General features: G+C 44.2%; 1 protein-coding gene across 1 annotated transcript in view; it reads left to right on the forward strand.

Moving 5' to 3' along the window:
* PLOD3 (procollagen-lysine,2-oxoglutarate 5-dioxygenase 3) overlaps positions 1-27,349 on the forward strand; it is a 294,630-nt gene that overhangs the window by 143,343 nt on the left and 123,938 nt on the right. Inside the window, exon 7 of the mRNA XM_086946045.1 lies at positions 26,452-26,549. Within this exon, the coding sequence (XP_086802171.1) occupies positions 26,452-26,549 (98 nt within the window). The remainder of the gene's footprint in view (positions 1-26,451; positions 26,550-27,349) is intronic.

Here is a 27,349-nt window from a genome sequence, read left to right on the forward strand (position 1 = left end):
GCATCAAGAAGCAGCTGACTGCCATAGGGAGCATTGCCGGACTGGACTCATGTTGCGAGGGGTCTCCTGTTCTCCCTGTGTTGTTCCCGTAGCAAAATGCATAATGAAATCCAGTATTAATGCAACCTTGTGCCACCCGCCACTCCAGCATTGTGCCTGAGGACTAATGCTGCTGCTGCCTAATGTGTGGTGTACCTAGTGAGCAGCCCCGGCTCTCACAGATCAATGCTGCGGTGGGGGGGTGGGTTGGGCTGTAGTGGAATCGGACATGCGACGGCAATGTGAAAACTAACAATAAATAAATAAAAACACTTACCTTTCGCTCGATGCATTGCAGACTTCAGTGATGTGGCGAGCGCAAGGGAGGTGCTTTTCTTTATTTTGTTAGTTTTCACTTGCCGTCGTATGTCCAATCCGACTGCCCCCATCCCGCCCTGCCTCACTGCCCCACAGCATTTACTTGTGCGAGCAGCGGCTGCTGGTAAGGGAATGGTAGTTACCCTACTCTTAAGGTGTCAAGGTGCGATCCTGACTGTAAACCTAGCTGTATCTGCTCCTTCGTCCTAATGTGCAAGGGAGTGGGTGCATAGCCGGGTATATATAATATGACTCCGATGTAATTACATCATTGTATGCAGCTGTAGCCTTTTAACTCAAGGGTGCTATCCCTTGGAAGTCCCGTCAGCATTACTTTGGAAGCTCTCGGTTGAGGGTGATGTCCTCCTTGGGCGGCGTAGACGTGTTGTGTGACATCAAGGCGTCCGCTATAGCAGGCAAATCCTGGCTGCCTAAGCTGCTGGCTCATGGGGAGGTATCCTATTTGAAGGAGGGACTTTAATACATAACGGGGAGCATAATCCGGGCGTTCCATCGGGGAGACCAACCCAGGTGGGAGAAGGTTCATGGGAGCTATACTCTTCTATTTAGCAGCTGCTTGCCTACAAGAATGCAAGGTTTTGTGGAAAAAAATGTAAGGAGAATTACTTGGAATCCAACGTCTGGGAGTGCCTATTTTTTTTATATTATATTAGGCGCTTCATACCCAGGATTTTACTTTGCAGGGGAGGGGGGAGAATTGTTGGATGTGGTCCATATACCCCTTCCAGGTTAGGTACATTCAGTTTTTGGAAAAAGAGAGTGGATTCCCAGTAAACGGGTGAAAATCAACTCATACCAATTGTAACCATGGGATTTCGTCAATCAGAACTTTTTCCCATGTCCTCAAATGGTACACCCACGGTTACCCTCTCCAAGACCACCCAGGTTATGTCCAAATCTTTGATTCATTACAACCTGGTAATGTTCCTCTGCAGCGTATTGAGCTTCTGTGTTCATTTAGGCACACCTTTATTTTGCTGGTTGTCATCCCAACATAGAACAGGCCATATCGGCAGGAGATCAAATACACCGCATTCTCATTGTTACAGTTTGTGAGGGCCTTTAGTATCCACAGTTTTCCTGTTTTGATGACCACTTCTTTTGTGGCTTTTGTAAACTGGCAGGATTTGCAGTAGCCACATGGGTAATGACCCACGTGAGGTTGACTATCCCAGTGTGTTGCTGTGGTGGGCTCACTAGTGACGGAGTCTTTCTGTGAGCCAAAACATCGCGTAGATGAGTATTCCTTTTGAATGCAAGAGTGGGGGACCATTGCCTGCTTCCACCATTTAAGATCCTCCAATGTGTCTTGATGATATTCTGAACCTTGTTGGAAATAGAGGTGTATGTTGTCACACATGCCATCCTATCCGTGTCATGTTTTTGATGGGTCTCCAATAGTGCCTCTCTTGTTATCCTTCGCCCTTTTCCTTGCCTTCTTCCTAGTTTTTTTTTTTGGTTAACAGTGTGCCAGGAGAGTATCCTCTAGCATTGTGGCTTAAATGTTCCCAATGAGGAGCAAGTTTGCCATACTCGTAGGAACTGTCCCACAGGAAAATTCTGATGTAGGACCCTAAGATGGAAACTCTCGTAAAAAAGCAAACTGTTCTTATCTGTGGCCTTATTATGGACCCTAGTGCTGATTTTTCCCTGTTCTGTTGGAATCACCTGTACCAGAAACACTGCTTCTTCTTTACATATTGTCTGAGTGAATCGAAGGTAACCTAATGGGCGAACTCCAAAGGCTGTTCATTTCGGTGCCCTACGATCAGTACATCATTGATGTATCTGTGCCACAGCTTAATATGATCATTGTATAGGTTCTCCTGGGTGAACATATAGTCTGCTTCAAAATGGTGCACATACAAACATGCCATACTCCCCATTGAAGTACCCCACACTTGATGGTATGTAACACGACCAAATTCAAAGAAATGTTCTGTGAGTGCCAGTTCAGCACATTCAATGACAAAGTATTTCGGAGTCATAAAATCCCATTCTTTCACCACCAAGATCCTTTCAAGCACCTCAAGGGTTCGTCTCTTGGGGGATGCTGGTATACAGTGCTTCTAGGCCCATAATTATTATCATCTCCTCAGGAGTAGTGATGTCCATGTTTTGAAGTAAAGCAAATATTCCCTTGGGTTATGAAAGGAACAGGATACAAGGTTCAACTCACAACTAGGTCGTACCTCACAAGGCGGACAATAATGCAATTCATCAAGGAAAATCCCACCTAATATTTTATTCATTTGCTAAATAGCACTGAAGTTTTACACAAATCTTTTATTGTAAAAAAAACTGGTTACAATGTCAAAATTTCAATGCACTTCCTATCTATCACAGTTTTAGGCAAAACAATTGATAAAAACAATTCATAAAAACAATAAATGTAAATTCTCCATTCGCAATCAGTTTACATAATGTACCATGACAAAAAGAGAACAATAGTTAGACAGTATACTTTGTCTTTCAAAGGAACATATCCTATGGGACAGTTTAGACACCTGGCCCGGATAAACTCATTTTCGTATCTGCAGGTCCATATTTTCTCTTGGATTATGTACAATTATGCGTCGACGCGTTTCGATGGGTTTGATTAATATTCCATCTTTATCCAGACAATAGTTAGTTCGTTTCTCTCTGTATTTCTTATTGTATAGCTTGGTTTACATGCCCTGTATAAAGCAAGTATATATAGAGAATTTTTTGTTTAAATTACACAAAAATGCTAATTACAATGGCAAACAGTCTACAAAAAAACCTTATATTTTGTTATGTTTTGCTTTGTTATGCACATCTTTAAAAACCAACTAAGCACCATTCAAAAACCACAATGATTCTAAACGATTATTGTATACAGGCACTAAAACAAATCTAATTTCACTATTTGTAAATACACTGTGCCTCTATCTATAAAATGTTTAATTGATTGGAAAATCATGAGTCACATTTCTATAGTCATTGTCGAATGGATCTCATATTATTACCTTAACGAAACCGAAATCCTTGCTAAATCATTATATAGGCCCGACCAAAAATTACTCATACAGCCATCTATCTCCGTGCAAAAAGGTCAACTTGTTCCCCTAACTTGCAACATTTGGTTCATTACCTCTTGAGTCAAACTTTATAAGTACGTTCAGTTCTTCTACTGATTTAAACTATTTTCTGTTCGATTTCTCGTCAGTTAATGCAGATACTCTGAAAGAATTCAATAAGGCACAAACTGAGCAGAGTAGTTCTAGAGTTTCGACTCTGTATGTTGCTCAAGGGCTAATTATTACTATCCCACTTGCTTAGTGCACTTGATGTACTTATATGCTCTAACTTCCTTTTGGCCAACCCGAGGGGTCGCTTCAATTTTCTGCAGAGTGGCTACTGTATTTAAATGCCTAGAAAGAGAAGGGGACTATTACTTTTGACCATAAACTCGATTAGGTCCCTGCATTCTCACCTCTTTAACTGCAGAGAATCACCGAGCGATTGCTCCTCTTCGTGGGCGGGTAAAGGAAATCCAGTAAAACAAATCAGGTTTAAATAATGCTACGTGTCTTCTGATTGGTTATCCAGGCCTATTCTTGCTTTGCAACATTAACATGGGCTGACTCTGCCTCTAATAAACCAGAAAGGTATTCTTTTTGTAGGTAGATTTACATGTGCTGACTTTGCCTCTAATGAACCAGGAAGTAATTTTTTTGTAGGTAGATTTTATTATTGTAACCCGGAAATACTGTTACCGGGACTAATCTAAATGTCAAAGGGCAGAAGCAAATGACCGTGTAATTTATCTAACACATTATTTTTAGTATTTAGAAATGTGTGCATATATTTCTGTCACTTTCTGACTATCTCTTAGATTGTGTACAGATATTTTAATTTTATCGAAGAATGTTTTAAAGTAGACCTAGAACATCCTTGGTATCACCCAAGCATAAAATGGACATTTCACAATTGCCCTCAGGAACCAATTGCAAAACTATGACAAGGGTTCCAATGACAATCCTACAATTAGTCTGCCAGGGGGTGGGACTCTATTTTAGTGTATTTTGGAAGGGTATACAACTTCGGGGTTCTAGGTTTATCTGCATTCGAAAAGTCTGCCTCATGTTTGGTAATCCAATCCTGGATTAATGCTTCCTCCACCATTGATTTGATCTTCGTTGTTAATCACAGGGTGGGGTCGGTTTCCAAGATTTCATAACTTCTCAATTCGATAAAAGGCGGAGGCACACAGTGTTGTAAATGATTCTGTCCATAAACACTATTGCTCCCCCTTTGCATGCTGGTTTATTAACCAGATCAGTATTCTTTTTCAGAGTCTCAAGGGCACAAGTTTCATTCCTATTGAGGTTATGGAAGACCTTATTGGTGTTGCATCCAATCTCATCCACCTCCTTGAGGACTGCCTGCTCAAATGCCAATACCTTGCATGGTAAAGACTGTGATGGAGGAACAAAGGTAGATTTATTCCTTAGTCCTGTATTTTGATCTCCTTGTATGGAGATATCCTGATATTCAAACAAGGCCTGTAACTTAATATGCCTAAAGAATTGTTCCAGTTCTGCGCGTAAGGTAAACAGATGACTTCTAGGCATGGGGATAAACCCCAGTCCTTTGGATAATACCTCAATTTCAGTTTCTGTAAGGTTAGTTGTAGTCAGGCTCACTACTATGGTGGATCCTTGCTCGTAGATGGAGTTGGTTCCTTCCCTTTGCTCCTAATGATCATCTGGGTTGGTTGTTCATCCTCCCAGTATACCGTGGGTGTCTACTTGTGGAATTTCTGTCTCTCTCTTCCTCTGTATGAAAAAGGGGGGCTTTGGTTGAACGGGAACCTTTGCTGCATTGGCGGAAACGGTTGGGGCCAGTACCCAGGGTATCTTTCATAGATTCACATGTCCGAATCCTTCCCCGTTGCGGGATGGGAGTCCCTGGTACATGAATTAAGTAATGTCCCATAGACCTAAAGAGTAACAGGCCAAGGGGCCTTACATTAGTAACATATCCATGTCCTTTTGTAAAAAGGACCAAACTCTGTAGAAGAGCCAATCAGCTATCACCTCCCTCTAGAACCCTCCTGGAAGGAGCTCATGTCCCTCAGATTTTCTACCGCACGTCGTGCTAAGAGGAGGGGGAACTTCAGGACACCCAGTCTAACCATGGGACGACTACGTCATTCCCTGTCCTGTGTTAGGATCTGGTCCCCAGTCCTCTTTTGTTGACCATGTCCTAAACCATCACATGACACACCAGTAGCATAAAAAGGAGTCCTACCCTTATGTCAATGCTTGTTATTGCTACCTGTGGGTTCCTGCATCCTGGCTCCTGTGTTTCCTGTTGACTGCTGCTGTCTTTTCACGGGCTTGTGTAGATACTTGGAGAATTCCCATTCTTTTTACTTTTCTCCCCCCATCCTTGCTTAGTTCCATGTCCTAGTGCTCCGTTTGTTGTAATTACCCATACCTGCCCGCCCCTTTCCTTAGTGAGTTTCCCTTTTAGTTAGAAGGCAGTTAGCGTCCTTCAGGTTAGCTTCCCGTCCCCTTTTTGTTTAGTCTTTGACCGTATGGTGCGACTTGTCGCCAACATTCAGGGGCTCCTGTTTGTTGGTTGCCGGTTTCGTTGCTCTCCTGTTTTGGAGACGCGGTGAATTATACGGTTGTACGCGCGCAGAGACGCGATACATTGTTGCTAGTGCGCAACCCGTCCGCCTCATTGTACGCGGAAGTGACGTTTTCGTCCATTCCGCGAGAGAAACCCGGCTGGGTTTGTTCTCTCTCTCGAGCAATACAGAGCGGATGAGACAACGCGTCCTTGAAGACATCTAGCCCCATTCCCAAGACCACGATAGACAGGGGTTTTTTACATGCCTGAAAAGTTGGTGTGTTTTTTACCCTGTAATCCCCTAATTTGACCAAACCAAACACCCTTACTAAAACGATCAGTCTTGTATGTAATACGCCTAAGAGAGGTTATCTTAGGTTAAGAGGTCTTTGTGACTGACAACTCCTTGAAGCTAAGCCTGCTCACGCTTCTGGTAAGTGTATGTGAAATGGTAATTATTGGATAATGGTCATATGTCTCAGAGGTAGGATTGGGGACTGAAAAATTACCGTAGAGTGTACTTTGTGTTTCCCTTTTATGCAGGTGCAGAAGAAGGAGGCGGGTGTTCCTTTTACGGCACGTTACAAGGGTGGAAGGTTTGGTTGCCTTTTGATTTCCACCCTCTTTTCTGGGTCAGCAGCTTACTCATATGTGTCATTCAGTGAGTGGCTGGTGAGTCGGGGAAGTGGACTGGACTATTCCTCGTTCCTGCAGTGTGTGGGTTGGGCAGGAGTCTAACATCCTGCTTCTCCAGTGCCGGCACAGGCTAATTCACCACCTGAGGACATTTGGGGTTTCCATAATGTCGTTTTCAAATTCCCATGACTTCTCAACAGCAGGACTGCTTCTTGTATGATTTTAAGGAGCCTTTCAAGAAACCAGTAAGATTGATACCCATAATAGAATACCTGTGGGGTCAAGTGGTGAAAATTATGCAAAATCCTTCCTCAGTGCCTCCAGTGTTACCTCGCTTGGATAAAAAATATAGGGCGCCTGATACTGCTCCAGCTTGTTTAATAGGACATTCTAAGCCGGACTCGGTTATAACACAGGCGGCTCAGAAAAAGTCCAAGAATCCTTCTGCCCCGTTAAGAGCTCCCCCGGACAAAGAAGGCCGAAGGTTGGACAAAATCGGAAAGCATTTTTCTTCAATGTCAGCATTTACAGTTAAAGCGTCCAATGCCCTAGCGCTATTGGGGCGATACAATAGACAGTTATGGGCAGACATAGCTCCATATCTGACGGCCTTTCCTGAAGACTCAAAAGAAGAGGCAGAGAAAATATTACTGGAAGGTGAGCGCTCAGCGTCAGAAATATGGACTGTGCGATGGATATCGCATCAACGGGATTTCGTCAGCTGGCTGGCGCAGCTGTATTGAGAAGACAAGGTTGGTTAAAGGCGACCTCTTTTCGTCCTGAAATACAAACAAAAGTCTTGGATATGCCCTATGATGGCTAGTTTCTCTTTGGACCAAAAATTGATGAGGCTCTACAGAGAATAAAGAAAGATACGGACAGAGCCAGGGCATTGGGAACTCTCAATTCAAAAGTCTGTCCTTTCGTGGATCAAGGTAGAGAGGGCAGTCCTCCTATAGAGGGGATTTTCAATATTGGTTGTCATACTCTTCTGGTCAGCAACATCGAACACAATATCAACAACGCCAGCAGCAGCAATCCTCTTATGGAAAATTATCCTTTTGTGGTAAAGGTCATTAAAAAGGCAACAGTCGTCGGCAATGACCCTTCACTTCAGCCAGTCTCTAGTTTATCTCCACACTCAAAGATTGGAGGAAGAATTTCCCATTTTCTGACAAATTGGAAGCAAATTACGACGGACCGTTGGGTTCTACAATTAGTCCAATTCAGCCATTCACTAGAATTTCTTCACATCCCTCCACAAACCCCTCCCCGACCTATGCTTCACAAAAATCTATGTATACTTCTCCGGGAGATTTCTGTTATGCTCCAGAAAGGGGCTATAGAAAGAGTTCCTCTGTCTCAAAGGGGGAAAGAATTTTACTCCCGCTTCTTCCTAATACAGAAAAAGGAAAAGAAATGGAGACCAATTTTAGACCGCGGAGCCCTTAACAAATTCCTAAAAAAGCAGTTGTTTCGTATGGTGACAATCCAGGAGGTTTTACAACTGCTAGATGTGGAAGATTACATGGTATCCCTGTATCTTCAGGATGCTTATTTTCATATCCCAACAACAGGATTCACAAAAAGTTCCTAAGGTTTGCAGTAGCGGGCAGACACTTTCAATTTTGCGTCCTGGCTTTTGGGCTCAAGTCTGCACCTCGCATCTTTACGAAGTGCCTCTCTCCTGTGGCTGCATATCTCAGACAAAAATGAGTATGTGATTGCACACCTAGATAAGACAGTCTATTTTTATCAGTTAAACCAGTGTTAAGGTTTAGTGTTTGATTGTGAGGGAATTGCGTGCTACTGCCTGTGTTGAGAAAGGACCCAATGATTTCTCAACTCGAAAAACTACAAAGTAAGACTATGGGGGACCCACAGTCAAGGTAGTGCACAGCTAGTGGACAATAATGTCTCTACGAAATTTTTAGGATAAAGTTTAAACACAGTTAGACGAAAATGCTCACGGCAAACGTTTTTTATGTAAGTGTATCAATTTTCAAATCATCATGTTGGCAAAACATAGATACATGATTATAAACATTGTATGCATGCTGATAAACATGTGTGCCTTTGCACAAATATTCAATTTTGCAATCAGTTAAATAACATAACAATACATTTGTGTGTGTGAAAAATAACGTTATGAACTTCAAAGAGTTCCAAATTCCCAATGCATTTCGGGTTCGGGGAACTGAACCCTTCGTCAGGGGAATTCAACTCTGTCAGTTGAGGTATCTTCTCAATTTTGTTCCAGATCCACAGTAATCTATGACACAACAGAACACAGTCAATATACTGCATTGAGAATATAGGATTTGCACTCAAAGCTAAGGTGGGTGCTCATTAAAGAAAAGAAAGGTGGTGATATATTTATTAAATGGAAGCAGTTTGAAGTATTATCAGTCACCCCAGCGTGTAGAGTTTTTTGAGGTAATGCATTGTGTGCATCCCATCACCCCTGGTAACTAAGGAGAGACGATATGACGTTTGCTTGCCTTGTAGAATTCACTCGAAGTGTAGGATCTTTAATGCGTGATGGCCTCGCTACTGTTCACCAAAAGGTCTGGATAATAAGAGTGCAACAGTTTAGGTGAAATCAGTCACGTAATAAATGTAAAACGAGAAGCGTCAAAACCGACCGCTCTCACCTCAGTCCTGGAGTTTCTTGCGTCCGTCAATACTCGGGACGTAAGGTTGATTAAACGCTGCTCGGGAAGTGAGGTTAATTAACCGCTGTAAAAATGTAAACACAAGCGCGTTGTCAGTTACAAAGCTCTCGGTTGTGATTTAACCCTTTCGATGCTCATGACGAGCTCAGCTCGTCATGAGACACGGTTGAGCTGTGCTCATGACGAGCTGAGCTCGTCATGAACAGTGGTAAATCTGGGAATCCAGCACCGGAGAAAAATATCCCTAGCAGCCAAGGTGTAAAGATAAGGCGCCTCAAGTGTACTCTATTATATATAGTTTACATACCCAGTGAGAGTAAAGGTAGCTAAGCTCTTCTGAAGCCGTCTGCACGAAAGTGGTAAAACGCCGATCTGTCGGCGCGAGAGAGGTATCCCACAATACATGGCAATTTTAAAGAGACAGTGTCTCATTTAATGAAAAGTGAAGATGTCCCGTTTTTAAAGGAAACAAGCTGTATATGAAAGATGGTTATCAAAATTGTAGTATGTGGTTAATTAAAGGAATTGGAGGCTGGGACTCTTGATGTTGAAAAGTATAACAAAGTGGGCTTATTATTACCATAAGTGTCGGAGGGAGGTGGGAGATTGCCATCTAAATTATAAGGGAAATGGATCGTCTGTTATTGGGAGGAATATGTAGAGAGGAAAAATTTCGAAAAACAGATTTGTAGATTAAGAGACATTGAGAAAAATATACGAAAAAGGAATGAGAAAACGGAAAGGGAAGATAGTTGAGTGCAAATCCTGTACAAATTGCAATCGGTTATACGCTAGTTCTCTTGCACTTCTGTTACAGGAAACATAACATCTCATAATGATCATTGAGCCCATGCGGGGCTACCGTACATAGTGTTTTGATCCAACTGTTTTTACGAACACGAACGAAAACGCAACCTACCTGATTGCCGCCACCGCCACGAGAGTCAGTAAGCAGCCAGCAGCAGCCAGCAGGCGCGAGGGAACGCCGCCATCTCCGCCGCCACTGCCAAGAGTCCCAGGACACCGGACTCCGCGCCGCCGCTCCGGGAGACCATAAATCCCGGCAGGCCTCGCGGCGGCGCGTTTGCAGTGACGCGGGTCGCGCTGCTGAGGGCGCCAGAGCCCTTTAAAGGGAGGAGAGCCCCCGCGTCGCGGGACGCCCGGGGCGAAGCCCGGGCAAAGGGCGGGCCCTCTGAGGCCCTCAGAGGTCAACAGTGGTCGGGCGGGCCACCCCTCCAACATTTCTCTACAAGGTCAGTCCCCTAACAGGTTTTCTACAATGGCTGATTGTACCGTTACAAGTAATAATGTTGACATCCTTACCCAGGACGCAGAGTCCCCTGTATCATTGCTAACGTCGTTTGAGGCATTGATAGATACCGCATTCAATGAGATTGTTGAGACTGAAAGGAGATTCTCTATGGGTCCCATGAGCATTAACCAACCACATGCCATGAGCAGTCTCAATGGCAATACCCATATAAACCCTGAAGTAACTGTGGTAAAACCCTCACATCCTGCTGTTGACGTACCAATTGTCTTAGACGATGATGACACTGTTACGTACATAGCACCAGATGTGGCTCTTGGCCATGCCCCGGTAACAACATCCACAGAGGCTACCAATAAGGTATCTGATAAAGTTGTAGCAAAGAGAAAGAGGGGCCCTGCTAAATTAACCCATAACAAACGGAAGCAGCCACCAAGGACTGTAAACCAACCAACCCCACAAAGCATGTGGAATAAGGGGAAGAGACAGAAGCTGGTCCAACCTATAGTACCTACACAGGAACAACCGCATCTGGGTGACGTCGTCGTTATAAATAACGACGGGTCAAATTACATATCTATCTCCACCCAGACTGAATCCCCCTACGGAACTGACAAATCTAGTCATTATTCCAAGTCTGAGGGGAACCTTATTGAGACTATTGCAGATACTATTTTTAATAACTTGGAAGGTCAAATGATCAAACAATTTAATAATATTTTTAAAAGACTTGACAAATTGGAGAACTTAATTAAAAACGAGGATGCAAAGACAAAAGGTATAGCGAACTTGGACAAAATGAGAGTAGAACGTCTGCTAAAAGACCTTGAATCCACTACCCGTGTCTCCACTAGTGGTGACCACGGCATTATCAGGGTTGTGGAACAACAAGCTACTACTAATCCAACGCAGCCCGTTACACCCAAGGTGACTAAAAGTAAGGGCACAACAGGCAGCAATCCGCCTGACCCTCTAACCGACACCCCCTTACTCCCACGCAATTCTACACGTGGACCTGTTACTTCGTCCAAACCCTCTGTTTCTGCTAACGCTGCAAGCGGACCAGTAATTAATTCTAATAAAAAGAGTAACACAGCGATGCAGACCACCGTAGCACAGAAGGGCCCTGCTAATCCCAGCCAGCGCGATAAAAAGACCACGCATGAGGACAATAGGCCTATAAAACATCAAGGCCCTGCCTTCCACCTTCCACCTGAGGCTTGTCCGTATGTTCTAGTTCTGGCTGGTATCCCACCGCTTAGGGAAGGTCAAGTAGAATCATGGGTTCAATTGCATAATAAGTGTATAGATTGGTTAACAAAACACAAGGGGGTGGGTTATGATATTTCAAAAGAGATCATAACCACACGGCGAGTAACTTGGGTCGGTCCTCTTTACAAAAATATCAACGGGGACTGTATTGTAATTAACTTCAGAAACCCGGGCACTGCAAAATTCTTGCTGAACAACAACTTTGGTCGACACGGTCCATCTACTGTGGTGACCCCTCTACCGTTAAAATATTTCTACCGTCCTCCCCACAAGATGATGCAACCCCCACCAGTTTTTCCATTACAGAATAGGTTTGGAATATTTCAGGACCTGGATACATTGGACTGACTGCCCTCTGAAAGCACCGAACTGCCTTCCGTGTGCTTTGAGGCAGTTCAGCTAGTGGAAACACCTCCAGAGGCGGCCCCGTTAACATTGGAGATCTCTCCATCTAGTACATTATGCGATCAACAGGGGCATGTTACAACTAAATCCGCCTCAAGAATTAACCAGGGTCCCTGTCTGAGGAATAATAATAATAATCTAAAAATTCTCAGTTGGAACATTGCGGGTCTGAAGACCAAGATGGGAATTCCTTCATGGAGGGACTGTGTCAATTGTTACGACATATTAATGTTTCAAGAAACCTGGTGTGTTGAGGACTTGTTGTTCGAGGGGTACAGTTGCCACAACAGGACTGTTTCGGCCCCTCTGTCTGGCCGTCCTAGTGGTGGATTGTCCATTTAGATAAAAATTTCTGCAGAAGTAAAAATTGACAAACTACAAACTAATTGTCCTAGCTTCATGGCACTCTCATATACCCAGAGGATAAAACTGTGTTTAATCAACTTCTATAACAATAATTTTTTGTCCCAACCTAACCCAAATTTTATTCTTTTATTTGATTTTGTTAATGAAATTATGGATGGACAGGTACATGGGAAATTTGATGGCATTTGTTTAGGGGGGGATTTTAACGCACATGTACATTCAAGAAATCCCCCATGTAAAAGAGGTATAGAACTGTTAAATTTTCTTGCTACTAGTGAACTTGTAAATTGCATGGAACATGTAGGTATGGAATACCGCGCATCCCCATTTCCCACCTTTATTGGACACGGGGGAGGCACAACAATTGATTATGTTTTCGTCTCACCCGCTGTTGCCAAGGGATTAATAAGGGCAGAAGTAGTGTGTAAAATTTACAGCGATCATTATCCAATTGCCATCCATTTATCGTTGCCAAGGGGTAAGTGTCCAAGACATGAAATAGGCGCAAGGGGTTTGGAAGTCTCGACAGACAAATTGAGGGTAATCTGGAAGGGAGCAGACAATAAGGGAATCCTGGCAGGAATTTGTAAAAAAATACCCAATTTTGATCAAAGATTGTCTTACTACGGAGGACCATGGGGCGAACGTGATTAAATCATTTTCTGAACTCTGTACCGTAATTAAAGGTGAGATTTCCAGACCAGCCTCTAGTAAGGCTGAGGAAACGCCTAGATGGTTTGATGCCCCATGTTCCAAAGCAAATAGGATGCTTAGAGCTGCCTTAAAAGCTGAACCGAGGGATATACCACGAGTAAGGTTGCTCAGAGCAGAGTACAAGCGTGCCTTACGCACCAGATCAAATGAATTACTTAAAACCCACTGGGATTCCCTGGTACGATCTGCTGACCTGAAAGATACCACTGGGTTCTGGAAGGAGGTAAAGGTGATAAGATCTATTGGTTCCAACTTGACCGAAATTAATTGTAACATTACTGGTCCTACCTGGGTTGCACATTTTGGAAAAATCTATGCAACACCAGATAATCCTCCTTTGTTGTTACCCCCCCTACATCCATTGTCTATTTCTGTATCGGAGGTATTTGATGCTATTTTAGAAAGCGCCGGGAATAAAGCACCCGGCTCCGATGGGCTCTCTATAGACCAGTTAAAATGTGAGCCCGATTTTTGGGCACCGTTGCTATGTAATGTTTTTAACAACTTAACAGACGGGCAAATTCCGGAAACATGGTCACGTAGCATTATTGTTCCCATTTTCAAAAAGGGCGATAGGCTGGATCCCGGGTGTTACCGTCCAATTTCCCTAATAGATAACACCTTGAAAGTCTTGGGACGGATCATATTTAAAAGGATTAGAACTTGGACCGATGAGAACAACATCCTTCACCCTAGCCAGCTTGGGTTCCGCAGCAGTGTCGGAACGGTGGAACAATGCTTGAACCTGAACCTGATCATGGCAAAATATAACATTGCTAAGAAATCCCCTTTATACTTTGGTTTTATGGACTTGAGCTCGGCTTTTGATTTCGTTAACCGCTCCCGCCTCTGGTCTACCCTTCTTGAATATGGCTTAGATGACCATCTGGTACACTTTTTAGCTTTTTTACACCGTGACCTCAAAGCATGTGTATGTGTGAATCAAATGGGTGAAGTCTCTGATGATATTAGCATTGGTAGGGGGGTCAGACAAGGGTGTGTGCTGGCCCCCCTCTTGTTTATTTTGTATATCAACAAGCTAAGTGGCTCTCTGAGCACCCTAACTAGCGATGTGCCTCACATCAATGGAGTCCCTATACCCACCCTCCTTTATGCTGACGATGCGGTCCTGATGGGCCGCACTCCCAAGGCACTCCGTATTTTAATCTCAGGTTTTGTCCTTTTTATGGCCGATTTAGGCCTAACAACTAATTTTAAAAAATCACTGATCATGAGTTGTGGTCCTAAAAATCACAAAATCCCCCAGATCAATTCAGGGTCAAATGTCTTAAAAAGCACCAGCACTTTCCCCTACCTAGGGCTGCTATTTTCTAACAGCGGTACGTGGCATGCACATGTATCTTACGCCAGGAATAAGTTGGGTAAGGCCATTAACTGTGTAACCTCCTTGAGACAACCCAACCAAGCTGATGTAATAACTCCCCTGGTTAAGATATATCAAACCCAATGTATGCCAACCGGCACTTACGGCGCCGAAGTTTGGGATTATACCAACTGCTCCCATATTCAAAGAGAAGAAAACAGATTTTGTCGTAAGGTATTGGGGGGGGGGGTTATTTGTTCTCCTAACTATGTATGCCACAATGAATTAAATATTCCTTACATAGAGGATTACGTGAGATCCAGACCAGCATTATTCTGGATAAAGATATGGAACAACACGGCTGCTACCCTGACCCGTGAAATTATTTTGGACTGCCTAAAGTGTGACAGGGGACACCATATACCATGGTTGAAAGCAGTAAAAGAGTGCCTTGTAAGTGTGGGGTTGGGTTCTCTGTTTACATCACCAAACCTAATAAATCGCTCCCATAAGACCATCACTTTAAGGGCATTGTATGACTTATACAGCGAAGAGCGTGATAGAAAGAACTTGACCAAATGCACTGTTGTAAAATATTTGGCCTATTCTGAACCACACACTAAAAAACCTGGCCCACCGTACAGATATTTACGCTTGCATCTCGGTAGATGGGTTAGGGGTTTACTGTTTCGTTTCCGAGATGGGAGTATAGTTAATTTACTGAACTTCCCGCTGGGATATAACAAACACCTCGAAACTTTAAATTGCCCTTGTAGCCCTGACTTGAAGCAAAATCTTATGCATTTCTTGTTCTTTTGCGGTTTTTACAAAAAGCTCACTGGACATTATCTTATGCCCTATTGCAGAAAAAATGGATTGACTAATTTTAAATCAGCATTTCGGTCCTTCCAAATATTGGGATCGGATGAAGTCATTTTTAGGATGAGTTGTTTTCTCAAAGCTGCTGTTAGATTGAGAATCACTCTTAACACTGAGGCATAACCATCGCACACTGCACTTTCTATTATGCATTTTAGAGAATTTTTTCTGCTTGTTTTATCTCTTTGTAATAAAAAATGTTTTCATGTGTATGTAGATAAAATTTATGACAATGTGCTAGCCATCCTTTTTTAACAATGGTTTTTAAAATTGCGTTCTTAACAGTGTTTTTAAACAGCGTCTTTTAAATAGTGCTGTAAAATATTCTCTCCTTTTAAAATCTATCTTTATGAAGGGACAAATTTTGTATAGTTGCGAAATTGCAAATGAAATTTGATTATGCTCGTTTGTCCTCGGATTTATTCTCCAACTGTCATTACTGAATTGAATGTTTTAAAATGTATTTTGTCTGTACTTTTATGGATGTTTTTATTCCGAATAAAGATCTTTTGACTTGACTTGACTAGTGTTTTGATCCAACTGTTTTTAAACTTTATCCTAAAAATTTCGTAGAGACATTATTGTCCACTAGCTGTGCACTACCTTGACTGTGGGTCCCCCATAGTCTTACTTTGCATATCTCAGACAGCATCACCATCAAGTTTTTTCCATATCTGGACGATTGACTGATCAAGGCACTAACCTTAGACTTGTCCAGGTCTTCCAACGCTTGTCTACAACTTTTCAAACATTTGGGACTCGCACTCAATCGGGACAAATCAATCCTTATACCTTCTCAACGTATACATTTCCAAGGTGCTACCCTCGACACAAAACAAAAGAAGGCTTTCCTGTCACAGGAAAAAAAGGACGAGCTTTTGACACTAGCCATTTTTGTAGCCTCCAAGAGAACCTTGAAGGTTCGCCTATTCAAATCCCTTCTCGGAATGATGTCATCATGTATCTTGCTGGTTCCACACTGCCGCCTCCGAATGCGCCCTCTCCAGGAGGCGCTCTCCGCACAATGGGTCCAATGCACAGATTCATTCGATGATCTCATAAGAATGACCCCTCAGATGGTCACGGCTCTGCAATGGTGGATTTCTCCTCAAAACCTTTCTCAAGGCTTGCTCTTCTTGCTTCCAGCTTCACCGCATATCATCACAACAGACGCCTCACTGGGAGGCTGGGGAGCTTTCCTTCAAGAACTGCAGATAAGCGGAAAGTGGTCCCCTTTTGAAAAAGGCCTTCATATAAATCTACTCGGACTACGGGCCGTCCTCCTCGCCCTTAAAGCCTTTCTCCCAAGAATCAAAAATTTTCTGATGCTTGTACGTACAGACAATACCACGACAATGCACTATCTCAACAAGCAGGGAGTATCTCGCTCTCTAACACTCTCTCGCGAGTCGCAAAAAATCTGGAACTGGTTGGTCCTACACAATATCTCCCTTCGGGTGGAGTACAGGCACGGACAACGTTCTAGCTGATTCACTAAGCCGACAACACTCAACGTCTCGCGAGTGGGAATTGGATCAGGGGATCCTAGACCAGATATTTTCACAATGGGGTACTCCTCTAATTGATCTGTTCGCTACAAAAAACAACGCCAAATGCCAACACTTCGCAAGCGGGCATCCCCAGAAGAGATCTCTAGGGAATGCATTTTCGATCGCATGGTGCAACGTCTTTGCATACGCTTTTCCACCGTTTCCGATGATGCCCAGCGTCCTCAGGCAATTGAAAGTGGAACCTGGCACGCTCATTCTCATAGCCCCAGCTTGGCTACGCCAACATTGGTTCACGGAGCTTCGCCTTCTTTCTCTAGAACCGCCAATACAGTTGAGGCAGTTCCTTTCTCTCCTCACGATGAACAGCCAGCAAGTCCAGCATCTGAATCTGGCATCTCTCAGGTTATCCGCCTTGCTCCTGAGTTCAAAGAATTTCAGAATCTGAATATTCCGCCGGATTGTAGGGCCATTCTGGCTCGGGCTCGAGCGGACAGTACCAACAAGACATACTCTTTAAAATGGAAGAGGTTTTGCATTTGGTGTAAAACTCAGAAAATACATCCCTTTTCTTCTTCTCCAGTGCTAATATTGCCTTACCTTCTCCATTTAGCAAACTCAGGCCTCGCTCATGCCTCCATCCGAGTTCACCTGGCGGCAATATCCTGTTACAGAAGATCTTCTGGACCTTCTCTCTGGTCTCACAGATGAATCAAACAGTTTCTTAAAGGCCTCTTCAGGACTTTTCCTCCTGTGAAGACTTTACCTCCTACTTGGCAGGTCAACATAGTCCTTAATCAACTCATGAAACATCCCTTTGAGCCAATACACAGGACTGATCTTTAGTACCTCTCTTGGAAAACGGCACTCCTTCTCGCCCTTACTTCAACAAGACGAGTAAGTGAGCTCCAAGCTTTCTCAATTCAGGAGCCTTTTCTACAGTTCAAACAGGACAGGGTTATATGACGAACAAACCCAAAATTCGTACCAATGGTCCCGTCGGACTTCCATCTCAACGAACCTATAGTCTTTCTTTTCGAACCCCCACACCGCGGCAGAGAGGACTCAACATTCTCTGGATCTTAAATGCTGCCTAAAGTTTTATATTGAGAAGACGAAAACCTTCCGTAAATCCAAACAGCTCTTTGTGGCCTACAGTAGACCTAGAAAAGGCCTTCCACTCACTAACCAAAGTATTTCTCGCTGGATATCTGCAGCTATTTCATTCTGTCACGAGCAGGCGGGGCAACCCCCGCAATCTAAAGTAAGGGCACATTCCACTAGGGCAATGTCTACATCCATGGCGCTCTACGCAGGAGTGCCTATAATAGACATTTGCAGAGCGGCAACGTGCAAGACGCTGCATACATTCACCAAGCATTACTGCCTGGATACAGAACTTATGAAGGATGCTGCAGTGGAACAAGCAGTACTTCGTCATCTATTTCAATAGAGGTGAGCCTTCTTTTCATCCCACCATCCTTTTTAGGTCTCGCTGGTACTGCATCCGAAGGATGCGTCCAGCTGGAGACTTATAGTCAGCCGTCTGTGGGAATGAGGGACAAGAGGGTGCCACGCGCTTCTCTTGTGCTGGATTTGACTGCGTGCACGCGCTTTTGCAGGTTTCTTGAGCTGTGTTAGCGTGCTTTTGGTTTTGTTTCTTCATTTCAGAGCGCTTTCAGGCACACTCACACGCACGCAGGCAGGCAGGCACACACACGTGCGCATGCACACGCATACAGGCACCCCCCTTACGTAACCGGGCTCGCACCATCTGCCACAGACACACACGCAAGCGCAGACACGCACACACACACACATACAGAGACACCCGTCGCACACACAAGCGCTCCTCCCCCCTCCAACTAAGCTCCAATTAGGGACGGCTTCTATATATTACGCGAATCCCCCACTTACCGGGTCTGAGGCAGGATTCCAGCTGAATGGCGGCTGGCTGCTGTTTCGGTGCGGTTTCAGTCTGGCAGCACGACGCAGGACTCTCTCCTCAGTCACGGGAGCCCCGCACTGCCATCTGATGCTCGCTGCTCGCCGGGCCGCCCGCCGCTCTAGCCGCCTCAGCCTCCATCGGGGGACAGAAGCTCAAAACGGAGACAGCGCACCTACAGACGGCAGCGGCGCCCAGCTACACACAGAGCGGCGTGGAACACACAGCCCCGCCCACTCAACAACTAGTAGCTAATACCAAACGCCCTAGGTCTCAGTACAGGCTCTATTGGCTGCGGCACGTTCCCACTCCTCCCAGCCTGGATACCACAATCGCGTTTTTTTTTTCATTCCCGTCCGCCAATGCTTGTTCTATTTAAAGCACTTAGTCGAAAACCAAACAAAACTGTATAAACACAGCTTAATACGTAATTTGACTGTTTTGGACGCATCGACATCAGGGTGTAAACATATTAATATTATATATATATTTTACTGAAATGTCTGTTTGGAGCGTCCCTACGGCGTGACAAACATTGCACATTTAATTTATCTGCGAAATGCGCTTTGTATCTGTTTACTAACTCAAGATGGCCACGCGCTGTACGTGCAGAAAGCTGAATGTCCGCCCAGCACTGCTGCGTGTGAGTTCTGACCCCCCTGGGCCACGCCCACACTCCAACCCCTGGAGAGGGCAGAGTCCTGTGCTGCAGCGGGTTAAGATAGTGAACACGGACGTCCCGCAGCTGGACTGCACGGATGGTGGCGGAGGAACGAACGGGCTGAGAGAGCGCACCTTCCCGCCAGCAGGTGAGTGTTATTCATGTATAGAAGATTACTAATTGCAACCTGAATCATGAGCAGCTTTGGAAAATGTATGGCGACTTAGTTGGTGCTGCAAGCATAAAGAACCAGTAATTTACGGTTTAACAAAACTATGAGCGCTATGAAATCCTCCCGAGTGCCCAGCGCTATAATAAAATAGGCAAATCTCTCATTAAGCCTACAAACAAACAAAAACAGTAGTTCAAAGACCACTTTACTTGTGGGACATTGCCTGTCAATGCATGTTTTGAAAATGTGCATGCAAAATATCAAAACAATTAAAAAAAAATGATGTGAATAATTCATTGGCTATTTGCGAAACCTCGTTAGATCGTATTTTTAAGCACACTGGAGCCCAGGCTTCACAGCCCAGGGAGACTGAGGGGAGAGTGCTGGGGGTGCAGCCCAAACACATAGGAGTATAAACATACAAACAGCGGGTGTTTTTATATTAAGCAGCCACGCATACTGAGTGAATGACCGCGAAACTTGCATAATTCCCCTACATGCGCCCATATGAAGAGTACACCGAGACAGGAATGCAGTGCTCAGCAGCCTCAAATCCATTCATGACATCTGTCTTCTAACGGCTACTCGCGTAGAAAACAGACATTCCCATGCCCCACTTTTCAGCACAACACACTGCAATAAAAACAAGCATTTGCCACGCAATAGGTCTCGGTTTTTTGGCGTGCAACTAGCATAGCGCTCAATTGGCCATAAGACCGGCATCTCCGCGCTTTTGTTTGACCGGGAATAACATCTGTGCTGTGTTTGCGGGAGGAAACCTTTCTCGTGCTCGCTTCGCCTGTCCTCTGTGTTTGGGCTGACATTTGACTCAGTGGTGCCTCTAAGATGCCTGCAGGGTGTGTCTCCATGCATTGTCCCGCTATTTCCTTCGTCCATCTTTGTTTCATGGGTGTTGCACATCTACACAGCAATTGCAGCAGAATATCACGCTATCGCCACCGTGATCAATATCTGTGGTATTTCACGCCCAAGCTTACAGTAGTGACACAAGTACAGGGAAATACATATTTTTTTTTTGCTTGCTTGTGTTTTTTTTTTTAAGTGACTAGGAAGCGGTAGTAACCGCAGACTGACAGCCGGCGCAAACCGAGGAAACTCTCTGTCACACACACATAATTCATGTGCACTAAAATAGTTTATAGCGCTGCCTCCTGAAAAGGGCAACTCGTTAATTCAGCACAGCAAACTGGCACGGAAAGCTACGTACACTATTGTGTTTTTTTATGTTTTTTTAAACGCTCATGGAGTTAAAACTAACCACTTGAAATAAATATCAAATACATTCAGCAATTACTCTCTTTGTGCATAAGCATCGAGTAAGCCGTTGGTACTTGTTTCATGACCTGGGGAGGGTGAACATGTAGGTCGGTCTCTTATGGCATGTGATGTCAGCCTTCTCCATCGGACAATGGTGCACCCTTTCTCCTCCAGCAACTCGTTACTGCTTTTTACACTCTCATGAGCCCCTTTTCCGTTGTGTTCCCTTCTCTCTTCTACTATTCCTGTGCCCTCTCACACATGCAGGCTATGTGTCCCCGTCCTGTCACTGTCTCTTCCCTTTCTCTCTACTTGCGACCCTCTCTTCAGTCGCTCCCCATGTCAGACTGCTCTCATTATCCCATTATAACTGTTTCCTCCTTATTCTTCATCTCCCACTCCCTTCCCCACTGTTTTCCCCTTCCGTCATCGCTGTCGTACCCTCTCCTTGTCTCTCTTTCCATATTACCTTCACACTTGTCGTTTCTCTATCTGCCTGCCATCTCCCCGCCCAACTTTCCAATTCACTCATTTCACTGTCTTTCTCTCTCTATCCTATTCTCCACACCATGTCGTCTGTGTCTCTCTTACCGCCTCTTCTTGTTTCTTTTCCATCCTCTGGTTTCACTTCTCTATCTTGCTCCGTTTATTTTTTTTCTCACAATCTCTTCTCCCCTTTCTGCTCTCACTATTTCTTCTCTCCTTTGTACTCTCTCTCCTCTTCCACCTCTCTTTCGTACTTGCTGTTTGCCTCACATTCTCCTCTTCCCCCTCCCATGGCTCGCTCTTAGTTCCACTTCTCTTTCCATTCTTGCATTTCTCGTTCTCTCACTTTTTTCTCAGTAGTTAACCTTCTTTTGCGCCTTTTCTCTCAGTCATTTCTCTAGTCTGTTAATCCCTCACCCTCAATCCCCTCACTCACCCCCTCACACGCCCCCTAACACACCCCCTAACACACCCCCTCACCCACCCCCACACCCCCCCTCACCCACCCCCACACACCCCCTCACCCACACCCTCACACACCCCCTCACTCACCCTCACACACCCCCTCACTCACCCTCACACACCGCCTCACTCACCCACCCTCACACAACACAGCACAACAAAACACAGCACAACAAAACACAGCACAACAAAACAAAGCATAGCATAATAAAACACAACAAAACATAGCATAGCATACCAAAACATAGCATAGCATAGCAAAACACAACAAAACATAGCATAACAAAACACAGCATAGCATAAAAAACAAAGCATGGGATAGCAAAACTAAACATAGCATAGCATAACAAAACAGCATAGGATAGCACAACAAAACATAGCATAGCAAAACATAGCATAACATAACAAAACATAGCATAACAAAACACAACACAACACATAGCATAACAAAACATCATAGCTTAACAAAACATAGCATAGCAAAACAAAACATATAATAGCACAGCAAAACATAGCATACCAAACACAACAAAACATAGCATAACATAACCAAACAAAGCATAGCAAAACAAAGTATAGCATAATAAAACATAGCATAGCATAACAAAACATAGCATAGCATAACAAAACATAGCATAGCAAAACAGCATAATAAAACACAACAAAGCATAGCATAACATAGCATAGCATAACATAGCATAGCAAAACAAAGCATAACAAAACATAGCATAACAAAACATAGCATAACAAAACACAGCATAACAAAACACAGCATAGCATAACATAACAAATCAAAGCAAAGGATAGCAAAACATAGCATAGCATAACAAAACATAGGATAGCAAAACACAACATAGCATAGCATACAGCATCACTCCGCACCACAACAGCATCACTCAGGGGCACCACAACATCACTAGGTGCTACCACAGCATCACTGAACGCCACAGCATCACTCGTTCGCCATCACATCACTCAGCGCCACCACAGCATCAATCTGTGCAACCATACAACACCTGGTTCAAATATGTTCGCTCAATGTTTCAAGCTTTATTACAAATGTAACAAAAAGATGTTAATATTTCACTTCTGTTCTTGGATTTTCGTCACAATAAAATACACTGAACATAATGTAATTCACAAAAGTTTAAGGTATTGCCATTATAAATTACAATAGCTTTTATTTAAGTATTAATTCTTTAAAAAAATGTAAAGCCATTGTTATTTGTAATACCAATACATCTAAGTCACATAAATACAACGCATATTGCATTACAAATGCTACAGGTGTCACATTTGCGAAAGTTAAAACTATTGGCATTGTAAATGACAAAGCTATTACTTTCGCTATTTTCAAAACTAACGCAAATACAAAATTTGTCTTTTACAATACCAAAAGCTCAAACTTTCCTAATGCAAGACCTATTGCATTGCAAATGCTTGTTTCATATGCGCACATTTCTCTATTGTATTTCCTGATGATATCTGTACTTACATTCTGATGTTTTCTATATGTCACTTTGATATGTTATTATCTGGTGAATTTGCATCTAGTGTACCATCTGAAATGTGCTTGCTACTCTGATTCAGGCATGTGAATCTATGAAAGACACCCAAATACTGGATAAGAAATGCGTTACTTACCTGTAACTGCAGTTATCCAGTATTGGTATCTTTCATAGATTCACATGCAACCCACCTGCCTCCCCTGGAAGGGCTCATCTAATTCTCTCAGTGGTACGCCTATTTAGCACGGTGCTTACGAAAATCTGAGGGACAGGAGCTCCTTCCAGGAGGGTTCTAGAGGGAGGTGATAGCTGATTGGCTCTTCTCTAGAGTTTGGTCCTTTTTACAAAAGGACATGGATACGTTACTAATGTGAGGCCCTTGGGCCTGTTACTCTTCATGTCTATGGGACATTACTTTATTTATGTACCGGGGACTCCCATCCCTACGACGGGGAATGATTCAGGCATGTTAATCTATGAACGATACCAATACTGGATAACTGCAGTTGCAGGTAAGTAACGCATTTCTTAAGAGCTTTTAGTGTTGGCTCACTGCTTGTTTTTTATTGCTATTTGTTGCTTTGTAGTCTGTCTTTCCTAGCTTCCGCCTGTTGTGTCTCCCTGGTCTGTGCGGTGCTGAGAGGGAGCTGGGCACGGCCGTCCGCATAGAGTGGGCATGCTTTCCCAAAGTATTATTCTTTTCCAGGGGTGCTCGCTTACTTTGGTGAATGTCTCCCCCCCCCCCCCTTCCCCCGACGCTAGCTCCTTGACCATGTCTCCTCCCTTGCCAGGAGCTGCCGGCTGCGTGCGTGCATGCAGCGGGCATACCTGTCCTGCACGTCCGTGCATTTTTACTGGGGGTCTTCTTCCTTGGTGGGTGTTTCTCGCACCCAGCACCCCCGGGCACCAGCCCTTTGAGCATGTCCCCGAGTCGCCTACCTTCCTGGGTGCATGCATGCTGCGGGCATACCAGTCCTGCACAGCAGTGCTTCTTTTTCTCGGAGGGGGGGGAAACATGCCTAAGTGGGTGTTTCTCGCCCCCACCTTCGCCAGACACCAGCCGTTTGGAGCATGCCGCCTCCCTTGTTGTGTTCCTCTGGGTGGCACAAGCATGCTTTATCTGCACCCGGTGAGGGGGGTCGCTTTCCCTGGTGAGTATCTGCCCCGCCACTAGCCCTTTGGTGCATGTACCTCGATGGACTGGACGGATGAGTCGCGCCACTCTGTGTTGGGGACTGCCGAGCTCTGCACAGCTTTCGACAGCTGGCACAATATAACCCTGTTGGACATTACAACCCGAGGCCGGCGGGCTCTTCTGGACATAGGAAAAGGTGACACAGTGAGACACTACTAGGAAGGGCATGGTGTGATACTTGTGACCCAGAGCGACTGTGGAGCACACTGGAGGAATCTTGTTCTGTTACACCTAGCGGTGGGCAGCTGTTCTACGGGAGGAAGCACAATGGTTTCTGTAGAGGTGGTGCTGGTGAGAGAACCAGCAACATGGCCGCCATGTGACCCAAGAAATAACATAGGGGTAACCTTAATGGGACTGCATGGCTGAAATGTCTTCTAGGATAGCAAATGATGTAGTCCTAATTGGGTTAGGGAATGGAGGGAATGCAGCCACTCACCGTTAAGACAGAATTGCAGCATAAAACTACATCTAGAACAGAAAATTGCACAGATATATTGAGCAAATGGCATCACTTTTCGTGACTATAGGATATTAAAGCAGCGAGACAAACCAGGGGTGTTCTCCCAAGAACTGCTGTAACATTGCTCAGTAGGTTAATGCACTGACCGCAGAAGTCTCTGCTTGCTGTTCATAGCTTCAAGCTCTTCTCAGCCTTCCATGGTTCCCTAGTAGATACAATGAATAACATTGAGTACTGTCCTAATAACACCAGGTTCTCAGAGTAACCCATTAATTCACAGCTGCCCACGGAGCAGGCAGTATTATTAAAAAAAATTAAGTTTAAAAAACGGACTCCCAGAAGCTGGTGCTTTTTGAAGGTTTCTCCTAATTATTTTTATTTGTACGCTGCCACTTGCCATGCATGGCTTAACTGCTGGTGCTAGCAAAGATACTAATGAAAAATAATTTGGTATATTTAGAAAATCCTACGCTGGTAAATGACAAAATAATTCAAGATACACGCAAATTTGCACTGGTACATGAGATGTTGGACAAGCAAGCTATTGGCATTGTAAATAACAATGCCTTTTATTTATGTGTTAATTATCAAAACCTAAAATAAAATGCATTGTGATTTACAATGCCAATAGCTTAAACTCACAAATGCGAGACCTATTGCATTGCAAATGCTTGTGATTTTGTATTAAGTTCTGTTACATGTTAGTATGTGTTAAGGAGCAAGTGTGATTGTCTTTAACGTTTGCTTGATACTGCATTGATTGCATAAGGTGATTTTGTCTTTTTAAAAATATTTATAAACCACCATTTCCCAAGGCGGGTTTCTGAGCTCTGGTATAAATGCATTGTAGCCAGATGGAAGTCTGGAGCTGTGTCCTAACTTCAAGTACAGAAACGAAGCCTCTGACATCTAGTCGAGGAGTCTACCAAAAGCTGGGGGCTTGGACAGTGATAGGTCATCCTCGGGTCTGAGGCTGAGTGTGGAACATTCTGAATGCTGTAATGTAGGAGTTGACACCTAGTGGTTTCTCAGGGCCTCTGACCGCGGCCATGCCCTGTTGCTACTGAAGTCATTTGAAATTGATCTGGTGACGCATCCATCAGTGCAAGCCGCTGCTGCCCTCGACTGCTCCTAGCCCAGTGCCAAGTTATGGAGCCACACAGAGCAGCATCAAACGTGTATGTTTTATTTTTTAGTAAACAGTGTCTACATTCTGTGTTTCTTATATGTATCCCTCTGGTTCTTTTTAGATGAAGTGGTCTTGAAATTTGAAAAAGCACGCGTAAGAGCAAGGAACGTGGCCTACGACACTCTCCCGGTCATCATCCACGGAAATGGGCCCACTAAAGTAAGTGCAGCCTTCCAACACCAAGAACAGTTTGATACCACAATGTCCAAAGTGAAGCAGATAGGCCTAACCGCCTCGCAGGACGAAAAGCTGCATCATAGATCTAGAAAGGTACTGTCCATCTCACCACAGGCAACCAATCACAGTTCAGAGCCGCTAGAGAAGAAGCCTTACTGTCTGAGATGGGTAGATAAATACGCATGGGCCTCATTGAATAACCTGCGACAGCACCGAGGCCACCTCCATGCAGACTGTCCCATGCCTTCAATCCTTTTTTTCAGCACTGTCTGTATATGCATGCAAATAATCTGGTGGCTTAGGTAAAGAAACAGTCAAATGATGGTGCATGCAGGGCAGAGCATGAGATGTGGGCAAGCAGAAGAGTGCTGATCTTGGAACTTGGAAGCCTGAGTTTTAGACCTGGCTTGTGCATTTAACCAAACACTCGCTGGCCCTCTGGTCAGCTACCTTTTATCTTGTGGAACTTAACTACAAAAAGCGTGCTGTCGGCCTTTATTCCAATAGTTACTCCCCCTCTCTCTTGCTACCTTTCTCATCACATCCCGGCTTCTTTGGTCCGTTCACAAACAGAGCCCCCACAGTGCACGGTTGTATGGTCAGCTGGAGATACTCCGACTGCAATACAATGCTTTCTTGATATTCCTCTGTTGTTCCTGGGAGTCTGGTCTAGTCTTTGCAGGACTTCATTGCAAGGTGTGTAATGTTCAGTAGGAGTACAGCATATGAACTAATTGCTTGACTTGCTAAACAATGGATTTTGAATGTATCATGTTAGACCA

Source organism: Lissotriton vulgaris, chromosome 12, assembly GCF_964263255.1.
Source record: "Lissotriton vulgaris chromosome 12, aLisVul1.2, whole genome shotgun sequence".
Classification (NCBI taxonomy): domain Eukaryota; kingdom Metazoa; phylum Chordata; class Amphibia; order Caudata; family Salamandridae; genus Lissotriton; species Lissotriton vulgaris.